Consider the following 15,481-nt stretch of genomic DNA (forward strand, 5'->3'; position numbering starts at 1 on the left):
TAATGGTATCTAATCTGTATTAATGTCGTTAAAGAAAAACAACGCACGAAATAAATCCATTACCTCAAAAAGAGACTCCAAAATCGTAGAAATCCCTGTGGTGGGCCATACTCTCTATAATTATCAACACAATCCCAGCCTGACAGTGATTAAACATTTCTATACAAGCATGCGTTATTTTCTTCACTGATAAACATTTTATCCACAGATAAACATTCATTTAACATAATATTCTATAACACATTTTAGTTGAATAACTAGACTAAACAGTCTTTCAGCTTATAAAAAAAATACTGGTCTAGGTAATATCTCTATTCCACGGTTCCATCTATTCGTGATATTCATCCACTGTTAAAGCTCCATACAAAAGACGAAAGACGATCGCGATAAGAGAATACGTGTGCAGAGTACATGATCTAACGATGGCTGGGCTCAAAAATAATTCGCGAAGTAAGAAGTTTATTTAGGAAAAGTATCTCCTTGATATACTTGGGACCATTGATTACCTTAATGACTTAACCCTTAAGTTGTGCAACAGCGAGGTAGCTAGGTATTCTGAGCATATTCTTTCCATACATTAAGTAATATAATATAATATGAAAATTTTAGTTTCATACTTTTCTTGTTTTCCATTTCTGCCATGCACGCGTACAGTTATAAAGAATTCGTATCAAAATATTATATGAAAGAACAATATATCGATGCACGTCTATCCTGAAAGTAATTCTCACGAATTACGAAAATGGAATTCGCTGCAAACGGATTTTACTACGAAATTTCTGCTTGTCATAAAATAATAAGATATTTTTAACCCCGTCAATTGCTCCTTCCGAGATATTCAAACATTTCCAAATAAAATGAACAGACTGTTTATGATTATAATTGCGTATACGGAATATGCACAAATAACGAATTTATACACACGATTGTACATACTTGATTACCATGTTATTTTAATACATCGTTTCATGAAAATAGACACGAGGTTCGTGTAAATATTTGATAATTGATAAGGCGTTGTTTGATGAATTGGAAAATGATAATTAAAATCGTTTATATATTACACTGTGCGATAAGTTTCGCGTACACATGTGTTTCCATTTATAACAAGATTTTACAAGTATTTGCAACGTGACGGAAATTTCAAATGACTTTGAAATGGTAGCGTGGTGTTTTTTTTACCTAAACAAGTAATTTTCATAAATTTACTCGTAGCGCCCTATAAAATATAGAGAGCCATGAGGTCCTTCTTCTAAGTATCTTTTATATACGCTATTGTTTAACAGATATACAAGGATTTTTATTCTCTTTGTTTCACCTTTTTTTTTCTCCTAGTTGTATCGTCCACTTCGGACACGTTTCATTCCCAAAGAGGACTGCGATGAAACAAAATGTCCCGATCCACTGATTGTGAGACATTATAAGTCGTCAGAATTTTCATTTACAGGAATATCAACGAAATTTGATGTAATATGGCATTAAGTCAAATGTTTACCATAACGTTAGCGTTGTCAAAAAATTGTAATAGTAGAAATTATCAAAGAGTCACTTCAACATTTTTACATGGAATTGTACATTGGATCTCGTATCCATCGTATTTGTGTTTATAATAAGTGTTTAAATAACACGACACTTCTCGCGCCTTTCAGTAAATAAAAAGATTTTGATGTGTAGAAACAAATAAACGTGGTGGATCTACTTTACTACATGCACGTATTATTTTATCTCGAAGCTCTTCCGTAAAGTCTGCTGTTTTGTCGTAAAGAATGGCTTGAAAATATACCCATAAGAAGAAATCTACTGTAGAAGAATCTATACGGAAGAACGCATGGTCTATGTTGCGCAATTTGTTTACTGAAGAATCTGTTTACAGATCAATCTGCTTACCATACAATTTTCATATTAGATAGATGTTTGATGTAAAATTTCATAGCGAATCTTTTCGTATAATTTTGCCAATCAAATTCGTATCATCAATGAAATTAATACTTTTTTCGGTAGAAATCTAGATATAGAGTGAAATTCGATTGGTTCTCTCCAATTTTCTTCCTTATTTATTAGACACGGGCTTAACGTACTTTATTAACGACGCATTTAACGATGGTAATTCCATCACAGAGAACACAAAATGTGGCGATACGCCAATCGGACGATGAATATAGACAACGTAGGGAACTTGGAACAACTATGTTGACTTGGTCTGGTAACATAGAAGGCGCGTGCTAGTTACCTCCGTTGTTGATACACAAGAATATAATACTACTTTTCGACCACTTCCTAAAATTTGGTAAAAATTTATCAATACATTACTTCAAGTCATTCGTTGAAGAATTTTTAATATATCTCTTCATCAGTGTTGTGATAATATACGTAATGTGTATGAATATTAACAAAGATCAACCAAATGCGTAACTAGTTGAAGCGTGCGATCGGCATATTTACTTTGGACTCCGATATTAACAATACATTCGAAAATGCCTGACATGCGTGAGGTGGGCAACGCTCTACATGCATAATTACTACCACTATCCTACTCTGACTGTGATTATTTCTGTGTCAGTCTGCATTACTTTCTCGATGATAAACATTTTATTTTCATTTATCTCATATTTTGTGACGTAATTCAGTTGATTAACAGTAATAACAAGTTCTTCAGCTCATTAAGAAGAATGCTGACTTAGGTAATATCCACTCCCTTCCATAGTACGAGCTATTTCAGCTATTTATTCACGTCGAAGCTGCATATAAAAGGCGGGCGGTGATGGTGCCAGGAGAATACGCGTGTAGAGTTCACGATCCGAAGATGGCCGGGCTCGGTAATAATTCGCGTTCAATCATTGGAAAATGCGTTCTTCTGATGTTCCTAGTAGCTGTTCAAGTGACAGGAGAAGGTAAGAAATTTATTTACGAAATGTATCTTAGTGATATACTTCGTATCGATGGTTATTACAATGGTTTGATCCTTACGTTGGCCAGCAACAGTGTATCTTGGTTCTTGTATGGTATATAGAACGATAAATAATTCTTGCGCACAGGAATATTGTTTGAAAAATGACGGACTTGTGTGATTTCTGCGCAAGATAGTTTTACGCTTTGTTATCGTGTTATATAAATCGTTACTTTACATCGTCCGATAAGAATATAAAGGAGGTTCGTGTAAATACTTGAAATGTGAATTGAAACTTACATATAGCGCACTGTGCGAAAAGTTTCACATAATACGTTTACATAGATGATACGATTTTGCGTATTTGTGTATTTCTTTCGAGTAAAACGACAAATTTTCATCGATCTAATTGCATTATAAAAAATGTAAGAAGCTATTAAATTTTTATGCTAAGTTGTCTAGTTTATATGTATTACTGTTTGAAAGACGCATAACGACTTTTATTCTGCCTATTTCACTGCGCAAATCAGTGAATTTCTTCTAATTATTTCGTTCACTTTATTCATGTTTCATTGATAAAGAGAACTGCAATGAAGTAAATTGTCCCGGTGAACTGATCGTGAGATATTACAAGGGGATTGGCTGTACTCCTATCTACGCGAATCCCAACGACTGTTGCGCGGAAGCATACAATTGCAGTCATCTGAACAATTTGTCACGGGATAAATGTTATGTGAATGGCAACGAATACAATGTCGGGGAGATGCTGAGACCCGAGGACAGCAATCCTTGCGACTGGAATTGCACATGTACGATGTTCAGAGATACGTAAGTACATTAGCTTTGATGATCCTAACGATTAGTGATTGGTTCAAGTTCAATGTACATTAAATAAGTTTGAATCGAATCTGATCCTTCATAATCCTGTTTATCAGATACAATAGCTCGATCTTTGTATTGGGTTATTAGGAAAATCCACAACATTATTCACACTATAAATATATTCTGTTGGGATCTGTATACGTATAAGTCCTTTTAATGGTTACATACCGCAAGTCATGAGAGCATTCAAACTATGACAAAAGTCATTTATGAATATATTATCATTTGAAAATCCATAAACACGTATGATTGGAACTAAGTAAGATTAACTAAAAGAATATTTTTATTGTATGAACAGTGCCTTTTTCCAATGCGAGAGATTAAACGATTGTAATAGTACAGAGGAACAGGGTTGTTTGTACAGAAAAACGCACGGTCTTTGTTGCGAAGGATTTTGCGGTGAGTAAGTAAACTAAATACAATAAATTCATATTATAATAAGAAAGATCAAATATCTTCAGAAGTATTAAGTATTATATAAGTATAAATTATTAACATAATTTATAATCCATTTTATGCTGGTCGTAGTTTAAAAGCGAATCCTATTTTCTTTGAATAATACAGTAGGACAGCGGTTCTCATCTCGTGGCCATGAAGTTCTCACACATGCAAATTATTGCTGTCTTATTCGAATAAAAAGTATTTGGCATGTGCATTTATTCGTAATAAAACTCTTCACTATGAATTTGATAGTTGTTAATGTGCAATTGACAAGTGTTTTAAATATACATATGCATTTGGCACGTTACGGATTGAGATTTTGAGTTGACTCTTATTGCTCAATGATAAACAAAGGTAGCGAACCGCTGCAGCAGTAGAATAGTTGAACTGCGGATACTTATGCAAATTCATATTCTTATGAATATTATTGAAAAGACGGAATGTAAAGATCTCTGGTTTTGATTGTGTTTTCTAGATATTGAAGATACAGATAATACAACTTGCAACGTTGACGGTAAAGTTTATAAGGCCGGGGAGTACTTCTATCCAAACGCTAATCCAAAGTTGTTGTGTATGTGCATGGAGGGATACGCAGGTATAATATGAAAGAAAAGCTGAAATGTGTGCAACGAAGTCATTGGTATCTAATTTATCACTAAAAAAAATGAAACATGATCAAATATTCTTTTAGGCGAGAATATCGAGCCTTTCTGTCAGCAATTGAACCGTGATCCGTGCTCTGCTCTGTTCACGGGTGCTGCTGCCCAAGTTCATGACAAGTGGTTACCTCTGTTTCTTACGATACCAGGATATCATTGCTATCAACCTGTATATACGGGCCGTAAGTTCACAAATGGAAACGCCTGTTTAATCCTTCCGTGTTCTCTGCATCAGAAGTATTAATTTTCTATAAAATGTTTCCAAGACGACTAATTAGTTGTAAAAGAAATTTATTTTGGAAGTTACAATACTAGCTACCGCCTAATAACAGAACTGAGTGGTATTCACTGGGAAAATTTGAATGGGAAATCACTCCCTCGCCTAGGGAGATAGCGTTCAAGTCCATCGTAAGTAGCCCCAAAAATGGTTATGAATGATATCCTTTCGTAATTTTTGTTTACTTTCCGGAGTTCTCAAGATAAATGTAAACAAATATAATAACTAGAATTGGCATAATGCTCGGGTTTCAATTACGATGGTGGAAGTGAAACATCTTTTTATTTTTTCATCCTACCAGATGCTGAAATTGCGTTTGGGTATGTCGTACAAATATCCCGAAGTATAATTATCAAATAACGCTTTATAATTATTACGCAGATTGAGGAAGTATGTTATGAATTGATATTTGAAACAGTGAGAAGCATTCTATTAATTAAGATTTCTATTAAGTAAGATTTTCCAGAAATACATAAGATACATAAAATCACATATGGTGAACAAAAATTATTTCATTTATACGTACTTAGAAGAAAGCCAAAATGTATAAATAATTACAAAAAAATATCATTTATACCCAAATTTCAAAGCTGCTTTTGGATAGACTTCGACGTCATTTTCCTAGCCGATACCAAATTTTCCCAGCGAATAGTACTTGTTACAGTTATTAAGAGGCCAAGTACTATAACTTCCAACAGTTATCTTTTTTAAGTAATTATTCATTTCGAAAACTTCCTCGTAAGAGAGATCTATTTTACAGAATTAATTTTTTTTTTTTTTGCAGCGAATATAAAGGATGTCGATATTGAGGAATTTAACAACGTTATGTCGGTTTCTGCGGGAGGTAGGTGGCTTTGAGAATGTGCTTCAACCTGCAACGTCATTTCTAATGTCTCCCTACCTGCATTTCTCGAAACGACATTCAAGTAGGATTCATCGATTCCGTATTTCATCATCACCATAGAAATTTTAACTTGACTAATCTGTTTATCATTCAGTTTTCATATCGAATAGATATGATGTAGAATTTCATAGCATAGGTATGAGGTGATCATTTAGTACGACTATTTAATGCTGTCAGCAGAAATCAAAGAATTAAACGCAGCTCGTTGACACTTCCTTGGCATTTGATACTCGTCTCGCTTATTTTACCGCGAAGTTGTTATGTGAATGCAGTCAATGATGTTAATTTTATTATATTGGTTTTTACAGATACTAGAACGTGCCGATTTTATAATGACACGAAGCTCATAGGCGAAGAATTTGAACTGGAACCGGCCGACATGTGGACGATTGACATGAAATGTAAATGCGAGGTGCCTCCATTTATAACGTGTCAGAGGTCAATGGCAATACCAGAAGAAGATGAAAATCGAGAAGATGTTTAAACGTAAACTATATATCTAACAGCTTTAGTTCTTGAACATGTTATTGTTATCTGACAAATTTTTCAAAGCTATCGCGTTTAAATAATTTGTTGATTTCATGATGTGAGATAAAATACATTAGTAAGTTAAAAAATTAGAACGTTGCAGTGATTAATAGAATAGCTGGTAAATCGATATAATCTACCAAAAGCTGTTGTATTTTACTAAATCGCAGCAGTTGAAATTTTTTAAATATATTTTCTTACTGAAAGAAAGGAATGTGTGGCATTTGGTACTAAATTGCTTTCTTTATTAAATTTGCATTTCTTTATTATTCTAACTATGTCTGTTAATGGCATAGTTTATCAAACCATCTTTGATAACGAAAGGATAATAAACGATAGAATGAGACTCGTTTTACGACGCGACGTGCCAGCTTTGATATAAACTTGTAATGTTTGCATAATTAATATGATTATCCGGTATTTCATTGCTCGAAATTGAAAAACTTTCTGTTCTTTAAAGGAGCCATCTTTTCATCCTGGAGAAACACCTTCTATCAATCTGTGTTATATCTTGAAAACCATATTTCAGAAAGTTCTTAAGCTTCTTAAGTCTTTGTATCGCGCGCGCATTCGAACGAAGTTTTAAATCGCAGATAAGAGAGAAAGATATATATATATATATATACCTCTTACAATATAAATAATTCACCCAACTTTTAATCCAAGAACGTTATTCGTCGAATACCTTGGGCGAGTTTATCGATCGAAGAAAATTTTAGGAATTTCGAGTATCTTAGTGGATATCGGACAACTATGCGTTTCATAAATCTGTCATAATTTGCCGAAGATTGCGGTACATCTCACTGAATACCGAGATTTTTCGTGTCTCTGTCAAATTTTACGATTCTCAATTTATAATCCTCAATTTATAATAATTTTATTGCAAAGAAAGAGGAAACGAACTTCCAATTTTAGTTTTGTTTCTTTTTGTTTGATATGTCACTATCGATATTTTATCTATCGTTGTCTGATAGAAATGAATTATATGTTCATAGAAATTAACAAGGAAATAAGCAGGAAAGGAAATAAACAAATAACCTTGCATACATAAACCTAGTAGTTTGGCCACATTGATAAGAACGTTTCAAATATTTTCAGATATACCAGAAACGAATCTGCGAACGTATCGTGGTTTTAAAAAATTTAATTCGCAGCTTACGCTGTGGTACACAACGCACAACGTTGTATCATTTTCCCAGACCTAATAATTTCTCGTTCATTTAAATGAACCAGAAGCATGCTTATTTCTAGTCGCAAGATCGTTAGTAGAAAAAATAAACAAATTCAAAAACGTTGCATTAATGATACAAAATGTGCACATTCCTCGGGACTAAATATTGGAACGTTTGTCGTATTATTTTATTTTATTCATTTTTATGTATTTTATATGTAACTGAATTAAACAGGGTGTCTCACAAATGTCAACTGAAATTTTAAAACTTTCCTTGATAATCCACAAAAGCCCACATTGTATGTCGATTTAATAATTTTGTTTCTGTTGAAAAATTGTATTTCTCATAAAAAAAAACCTGAACCGATCGACTACCTAAAGATTGAATGAACAATTTACCTTTTCCGATGAATAGCAAGATCCAAATGCATAGATTACACTCCGTTTTGGCGAATAACTACGTTTAAGTATCTGAAATTTCACCTAATACGAGTTCTTTTCATCACGATGTGTGTACTCTTTAAGTAATTATGTTGTTATACCTACTTTTAGTGATATTCACGTTTCAAGCAAAGCCAGCATTTGCATGCATTTGAATACATTACAATACCTTCTACGTACAAACTGACGTTTTTACCAGCTATTTACGTGCGCGCGCGAACTTTTTGATTACATAATCTATTCTTGCATCGAGTTGTTCTTAGTTTCAATGCTACTCTGATATCTTCCACGTAAATTTAAACTACAGAGTGCGTCGTCATTGTGATATAAAATGTTATACTGTAAGTTTTCGGTGAAACGATCGCGTATTTTACAAGAGAAAATATTCAGAGAGATTTCAATATGTAGATGGATCTTGCTCCATTTAAAGATATATTGAAAAGAGAAAATAACCTAGATTTTCTAGATAGATGTGTGACACGTGATACAGATACGTGTCACGATTGTAGAAAATAAAGATAAAATTTGAAAAAATAACTGTAAATAGACCAGAGATACAGGATCTAATTCTTGAGCTCGTTTAATAAGTAGGTTACTTAATAATTCATTCTTAAACAACTATTATTATCAAGCTACAATTAATCGATTAATCTCATTTTCCCGAACTGTATACAGTTTACGTGTGGAACAAAATTTTTTGAGAAGTTACCAATGAAAGTTAAAAATTTGGGAAGTAGAAGATTACAATGTTAATTTAAGATATAATTAGAATTTGTATACTTTATACAATTTTTGTTTGTAAACTTTATAATTTTAGTTGCTGAAATATTACTCAAAGTTAATTAAGATTATTTTCCTTAGAAAAAGAGTTTCTAGTTTTAAATTATTTTCGTTTTAGAATAAATCCTTTACCTGTTGCTTAAACTATGTTATGTAATTTCAATTTGCAACAATCGGATTTTTTAATGAATTAGTCGGTGTCCTGAATTCTTTCTCTTTTTTTTTCGAGCCGGTTCTTATAGTCTTTGCCATCACGTACCGGCTAACGAGAGCCTCGTTAGTTACTAACGAATTGTTTGGATACAATCCAACTTCCAAAACGTGCTTTCCGTTTGTTTAATATTCGAATTGGTGATGATTCAATTTGAATGTTCTAACACTGTACAAATGAAATGGCTTGTGTTACTTTAGAGAAAAAACTTGTTAAGTTTTCAATTAGATTATTTAAGGGAAAGTCATAATTGGAACTCGACACCGTACACTTTTCGTTTATTACTGTAAAATTTGATTTTGCTTTTATGACATGCTTATATTTTAAAATCGATCTAAGAACCTTGGTAAATATACTAATTCTTTACTTGGTAAATATATTAATTCTTGTAATCTACTGTAAAATTACACGTATGTTAATTATCGCTATTGTTACTATTACTACGTTAGCAAATAGTATGATTAAATTGGAACTTATTCATTCATTTAAATTATTTTAATATGCAATAGCAAATTTCATTAATTGAATCGTAATAATAAATTTGCTGTTGAACACGCGATATAAAACTTATCAAAGCTAAGATAGTGAAAATTATACTTATCGTTGACTTATATAAGATGGCATTAATAAACATAATATAGTCGCCGTTGTTCAGGAAATCTGACTCCGCTTTGTAGGCGACAAAATTAATCGAAGCCTCTCTCGCACAGCCTTTGACTCTTGAAACGTTTCACCTGCGACTTATAGAGCATGACGAACCGTTTTGTCTTAAAGTCGGCTTTAAAGAAACTAACAGGATCATGCAGTACGGCTTCTGGTCCTTTAGATCTTGTAAGGTCTTCGCACCGGACTTCGTTCAAGTAATAAATTATTTTTAGAATCGTATGAACGTTCGATATTCGCCACATTATAAAACATTGCAGGAAAAATGATCAACAATTCGTGAATTGTTAATAATTGTTTAACTATTTAAAGAGGGAAGCCGAGTTAAATATGTGGATTATTTTTTTTTTAAAACAATACTACATTTGGAGATTCCCTATCCTTTTACGTGCCAATTCATTCGTGTTAATGATAAATTATATTATAGTTAATATAACTGGAGTTGACTTCCTTGTGTCCTGATTAATTAATACATTTTTATAATTAGCAAAATGTTAGTAAAAGTTTCTGGTTAAGGAGTGATCCAGTTAACTGGTTAATAACGCATTTATCAATTTTTGTTTTATATGACATTTTTAAAATTCTTATTATTAGGAAAATATTTTTGAATCGTTTTGCAGAAAAAACAAAGGGACACCCGGTACAACGTTACGTAGATAGGAAATAAATGACCGAGTAGAACGTGTCTGAATTTGTCACACGACTAAGATAACAATTGTCATTTGTTATTAATGAATTGTATATCGTGGGAATTGGACTTCACTAAAGCATTGTCACAATTGGAATATTCCTAATATAGAAATTTTATTTTCCAGTACTTTTTTATCATTTATCGATTAGTGTGTTTTTGAATATCCAGACAATTTTCGAAGGTAAGAAAATATGTTTATAATACAGGAATTTATTAATTCAAGAACACTGCATTATTTTTTAGATATGGATCGATGATTTTATATTTCATTAGCGAAGAATCTTTACTGAAAATGCATTGATTCTAATGAATTTTTAATTTTTTGATAGTGGAGTTGTCGAAAAATCGGACGTGGCTGAATTCTGATTCATCATTTATTTTCGATGAAATTAATATAATATTATGCTAGGCATAATTTAAATAGATATTACATGTTAAACGTTATTACGAATATTATTTATCTAAATTATCGAGCAGCTTTGGTAATATCTTTTCATTTTAGGTGTATTTCTATTCCTTTTGAGAACTTTCGAATTAATGTAATATCAATATGAAGAATCGCAATCGATATAGAATACTACTAATTAATTAGATTGCAATCTATGTTGCTCTAATTCCCCAATCAAATAGATATTTAATCATTAATCTGATCACAGATATATAATTATATCTAGATAGATTCTTTACCGTAGAAAAGATGAAAACAGGTTATTGATAAGATTAACTTTTTAATTGTGTAATCTCTTATCATTTGCCTTTTTTTTATTGAGAAATCAATTTGAAATATTCTAGAAGAATAATAATTATAATTTTACTTGTTAATATAAAAGTACTGAAATGTATAAAATCATGCAATCTACACCTATATTTTTCCTATAATATTATTCAGAACTATAGGAAGGCATTGCAAACAATATGATATATTTACAATACACTTAAGGTATTATTACGTTTACAAATGCTTTAAATATTATTAAAGCCCGTAGTTGTTTTCCACTCATACATATTTGTCTGTTTTCAAAAATTCGAAACAATTATAAACAAATTTTCATTAACACGTGTATTTCCATACTTCAATTTTATATCCAAGGTGCTTTGTTCACAGAATTTGAAAAATTGTTCATAAAGGTGATAGTGGAACTACGTTGAAAAAGTTTAGAGGATCATAGGAAAATTAAGTAAATAGATAAACAAATAAATAATTTTTATGTTCGATGTGAGTTACATTTAATAGATACGTATTTTTCTATAGCAACAGCCATATCATTACTATCGGACGTAATCTTCACCTTGGAATTTTCTGGTATCAAAAATAATATCTCCGATGGTAACGTAATTTTACGATCTAAGTTAAATGCAACATATAAATAAATATTCGTATTACGATATAAAAGTTAAATCGTATATTATTAATCGCCTTAAATATTTTAGTAAATTGATAGCAATTAATAATACGGGATGAAAATGAAGAATGTTCGGTACGATAAATACAGTAGATGACTGAAATATGAGAATCCAAAGTAAATGATATAAGGAATAAATAGCCTCTCTTATTTTATACAAAACAATATTTTTGTATCATTATTTCGACGACAATCCATAAATATAGATACAAAATCTCGCTAAATAACCACGCCTCTATCAACAAATAACAGATTACGTGCAACTCGTTTATCAATATCTCAAACGATATTAATCAAATTCAGTTTATTTATAATCCTTTACATATGTAAGTTTCATATGTTTTCGCTGAAATTAAATTCTTTTATATTTGCATATATTCAATATATATTTTGTACATATATATATATATATTTTCGAAATCAAGTTTCTTCGATAAATCTCACTAATGTAGCTGTAACTTTTGCGCGTGTTACACGTAAGATTTAGATATAAGTTGGATAATATCTCGTAAAGATCCATTCGATGCACATTGTTACGTAAAACGCTTACAACGATGTTCACAATTCCCACCAAACCACTGATTTTTATTTGTCAAACCGATGCAACGAACCGATATCTTCTAACCACGATATATAAAGTTCAAATCCACGATTCTGATCACTTTGGCGAAAGTAAAAAGATGCTTGATATTAATGTGCTTCACACAAAAATTTGTCCGAGAAATGCTTCGAAATGTCCAAGTCTAACCTTCCCAGAGAAGATTTCGTTTTATCAAAACTTCCGAGCCGATAGTTTGTTTATCCGTTTCGCGCGCGTCATCGATACGAATCAACTACCAAACGGGCTTATAGCCGGTTAGCCCCATTTCTTTCTCTACGCCGAACACAGTATCGATTAGCGGAGCACCAGGTGCTCGAGATACCCTGACCTTGACACGGAGCACGTTTTTCAGTCAACTCTCACGCTCACCGTGACAATTTGCCGGAGGGATACATCGTTGGTGCCCGCTTCCAGCAGCAATCGCTTCGTCTCACGCACGTGTCCTCTTTATGCTCCGCAATCAGAGAGCAGAATCGCGTCCGAAAGTCTCACGTCGTACATTCTTCGATTTATCGCACGAGTTGTATCTCGCGACATTAACGCTCGGCACTTCGTCGACCTTACGTGTACATATCTAACCGGTTCACGCTGAAATTTCCCATGGCGTACGGTTTGTGCCCGTTTGTTCTCACCAGATGAAAGCCTCTGCTTTTCTTATCCACCTTGTCGCCAGCCAAAACGGCCGGGTACCTGGGAGGACACAGGCCAAGCAGATAAAAAGAAAATCCTCCGCATTTCCAGCCCCAGAAACCCACATCCGAATTGATGGACTCGGCGAAATACATCACGGATCTGTGATGATCACACTCGAAAGGCTTCCAATTGTCCCAACAACCCGGCTGGTTGATCCCACCGTTCATATAGAAATCTACGTGCCCGCTCATCTCCACCTTGCCCTGAATGAACGCGTTCGTATGAAAGACATCGACGAAGACCGCGTCCGACGGGTCTAATTTGTAGTCATTCTCCACGGTGACAAACAACGGCATGGCAGGATCTAAACCCGTTATTCTTGATATCTTGTACGGTCTGAGAGCTCTAGCCGCGAACGCGGGCACGTGTGCACCCAAGCTGAAGCCGATCACGTGGATATCGTCCGCACCCACGTCCCTCAGTCTCTGCACCAGCTGGGCCAAACAGTCGCCCACGTGTGGCACGTTTTGCACAACGATGGGATAGCACGGTGCCGTAGCTAGGCGATGCCAATCCATGGCTATCACATTGTAATCATAGGTTTTCAGATATTCGTTTCGCACGTCCACTAGGTAAGACAGTGCCATGTCAGAATCATAACCGTGTATCAGGATCTTGGTAGGGTTCGAAGGTTCGAAATGGATTCGTTTCAAATTCGATCGCTTCTCGTCGACCATGATCTGCTGACCCACATCGGGATTTCTTTGCGTGTATAAGAAGAACGTCACCTCTTTATCAGGGCAAGTTTGATTCGTGTTCACCAGACACGGTCCTATAAAGTAGTCCTTGGCGACACCTTCGTCCAACGAGTTGCTGACGACGAGCGGCTGCATTTGCGCGCCAGTGGACGGACGAACCATCAGAGAGATGGCCAATACACAAACGTAAAACATTTCCCACGTTGTTAAGTGTTCCATGTTGAGTCTGTTGGCTGGTCCAGCGGCCCTCCACCGGCAAGACTGAAGACTGACGGCCGTTAGGGCCGGTTTCACTCGACTGCCGAGACGAAACTAGCAAGCGGCTCGTGCGTCAGCCAGTCGCAAGGGAAACTTTCCGCTCGATCAGCACGTACCAGTGGCCGCACGAGCTCTGAATCCTTAAAGAGGGGCATGCCAGACCGTCTAATTAACTGGCTGTGACGACGTATGCACGTGACGATCGATAGACGCGCCGCCACCGCTCGATCGCAACTGCCTCGACAAAGGTCGAGCCGATGACGAATTGAAGCACGCTGTCGACGATATTACTCTACGCTAGTGTTCGCGCTTTTTGGAAGCGTCACTGACTGCCGATTCGCGAAATTGATCAGCGGAAAGAACGATAACGGGGAACGACGCCCCAGTGTTCAATGGGACTATTGTCTACGAGGTGGAATCTGTAACGGTGTAGGAACAACGCCGGAAGATTCGACGTGAACAAATCGCGAGTCTGTCGATATGACTGGCGCAGGCGCGCGACTGAAAGCGGAGCGCAGCCGACGGAAATCGATGATGACACTCGCGTGTGATTTCGTAGATAACGTAGTGTTGTTATGGAAACCGTGAATCGATGAGTCAGACAACGCTTTCGACGATCGTTCGTCGAACTTTCTTCGATTTTCATCAGAAGTAATTTTTTATGAATTTATTTATTGTATGAATGATTAGAAAATTGTTTAGTCTAATTTAGGTGTAGTCCTATTTTTTATTGTATGTTATCTATTATCGTGACTGCGTGTAATCTTATAATTTGTTGTTCATTTATCTTGTTTTTTCTTAATTATCTTTCTTACTTCAATAATTTTTTGTAATAAATTCAGAAGTGTATACCGAAGAAATAATTGTTAGCAATTAGGCAAATAGGATTGCAGCAATTGTTTTCAGTGAAAGGAAACAATCTTGGATTCACGTTCATATCTACTTGATAACAAAATCTAGTTAATTATTGTTCACAATACATAAGAGGAAGTTTGCGCGCCATTGAGGGCAATCTTCGGTGTCATTGAAGTTCGTCACGTGAACCTACCATGTTCTCTCGTTCCCAGTACATACACGACAAATACATACATCAACTTATAATTACTCTAATTGGCATGGTATGTCGCGTTAAATTGTTCTTCTTAGTCAGTTACTCGAACATTATATCCAACGACAATTCATGTTTCATTTGAAATATCAAAAGAAATATTTTAAGTTTCCGGATATTTAAAAATTTTAGCTTTTTGTTTTTATATTCTCGTTAAAAAAAAGAACACATTTTACAGATCACAA

At 34.4% G+C, this 15,481-nt stretch overlaps 2 protein-coding genes across 5 annotated transcripts in view; both read right to left on the reverse strand.

Moving 5' to 3' along the window:
• The window catches only part of LOC100646769, a 292,006-nt gene that overhangs the window by 33,925 nt on the left and 242,600 nt on the right, over positions 1–15,481 (reverse strand). The gene's annotated exons all lie outside the window — the stretch shown is intronic.
• Positions 11,723–14,732, reverse strand: LOC110119437 (lipase member H). The gene has a single exon (XM_020863909.2). It carries the CDS (start codon positions 14,147–14,149, stop codon positions 13,100–13,102), a length of 1,050 nt encoding a protein of 349 aa, XP_020719568.1. The 5' UTR covers positions 14,150–14,732; the 3' UTR covers positions 11,723–13,099.

This window comes from Bombus terrestris, chromosome 1 (genome assembly GCF_910591885.1).
Source record: "Bombus terrestris chromosome 1, iyBomTerr1.2, whole genome shotgun sequence".
Classification (NCBI taxonomy): domain Eukaryota; kingdom Metazoa; phylum Arthropoda; class Insecta; order Hymenoptera; family Apidae; genus Bombus; species Bombus terrestris.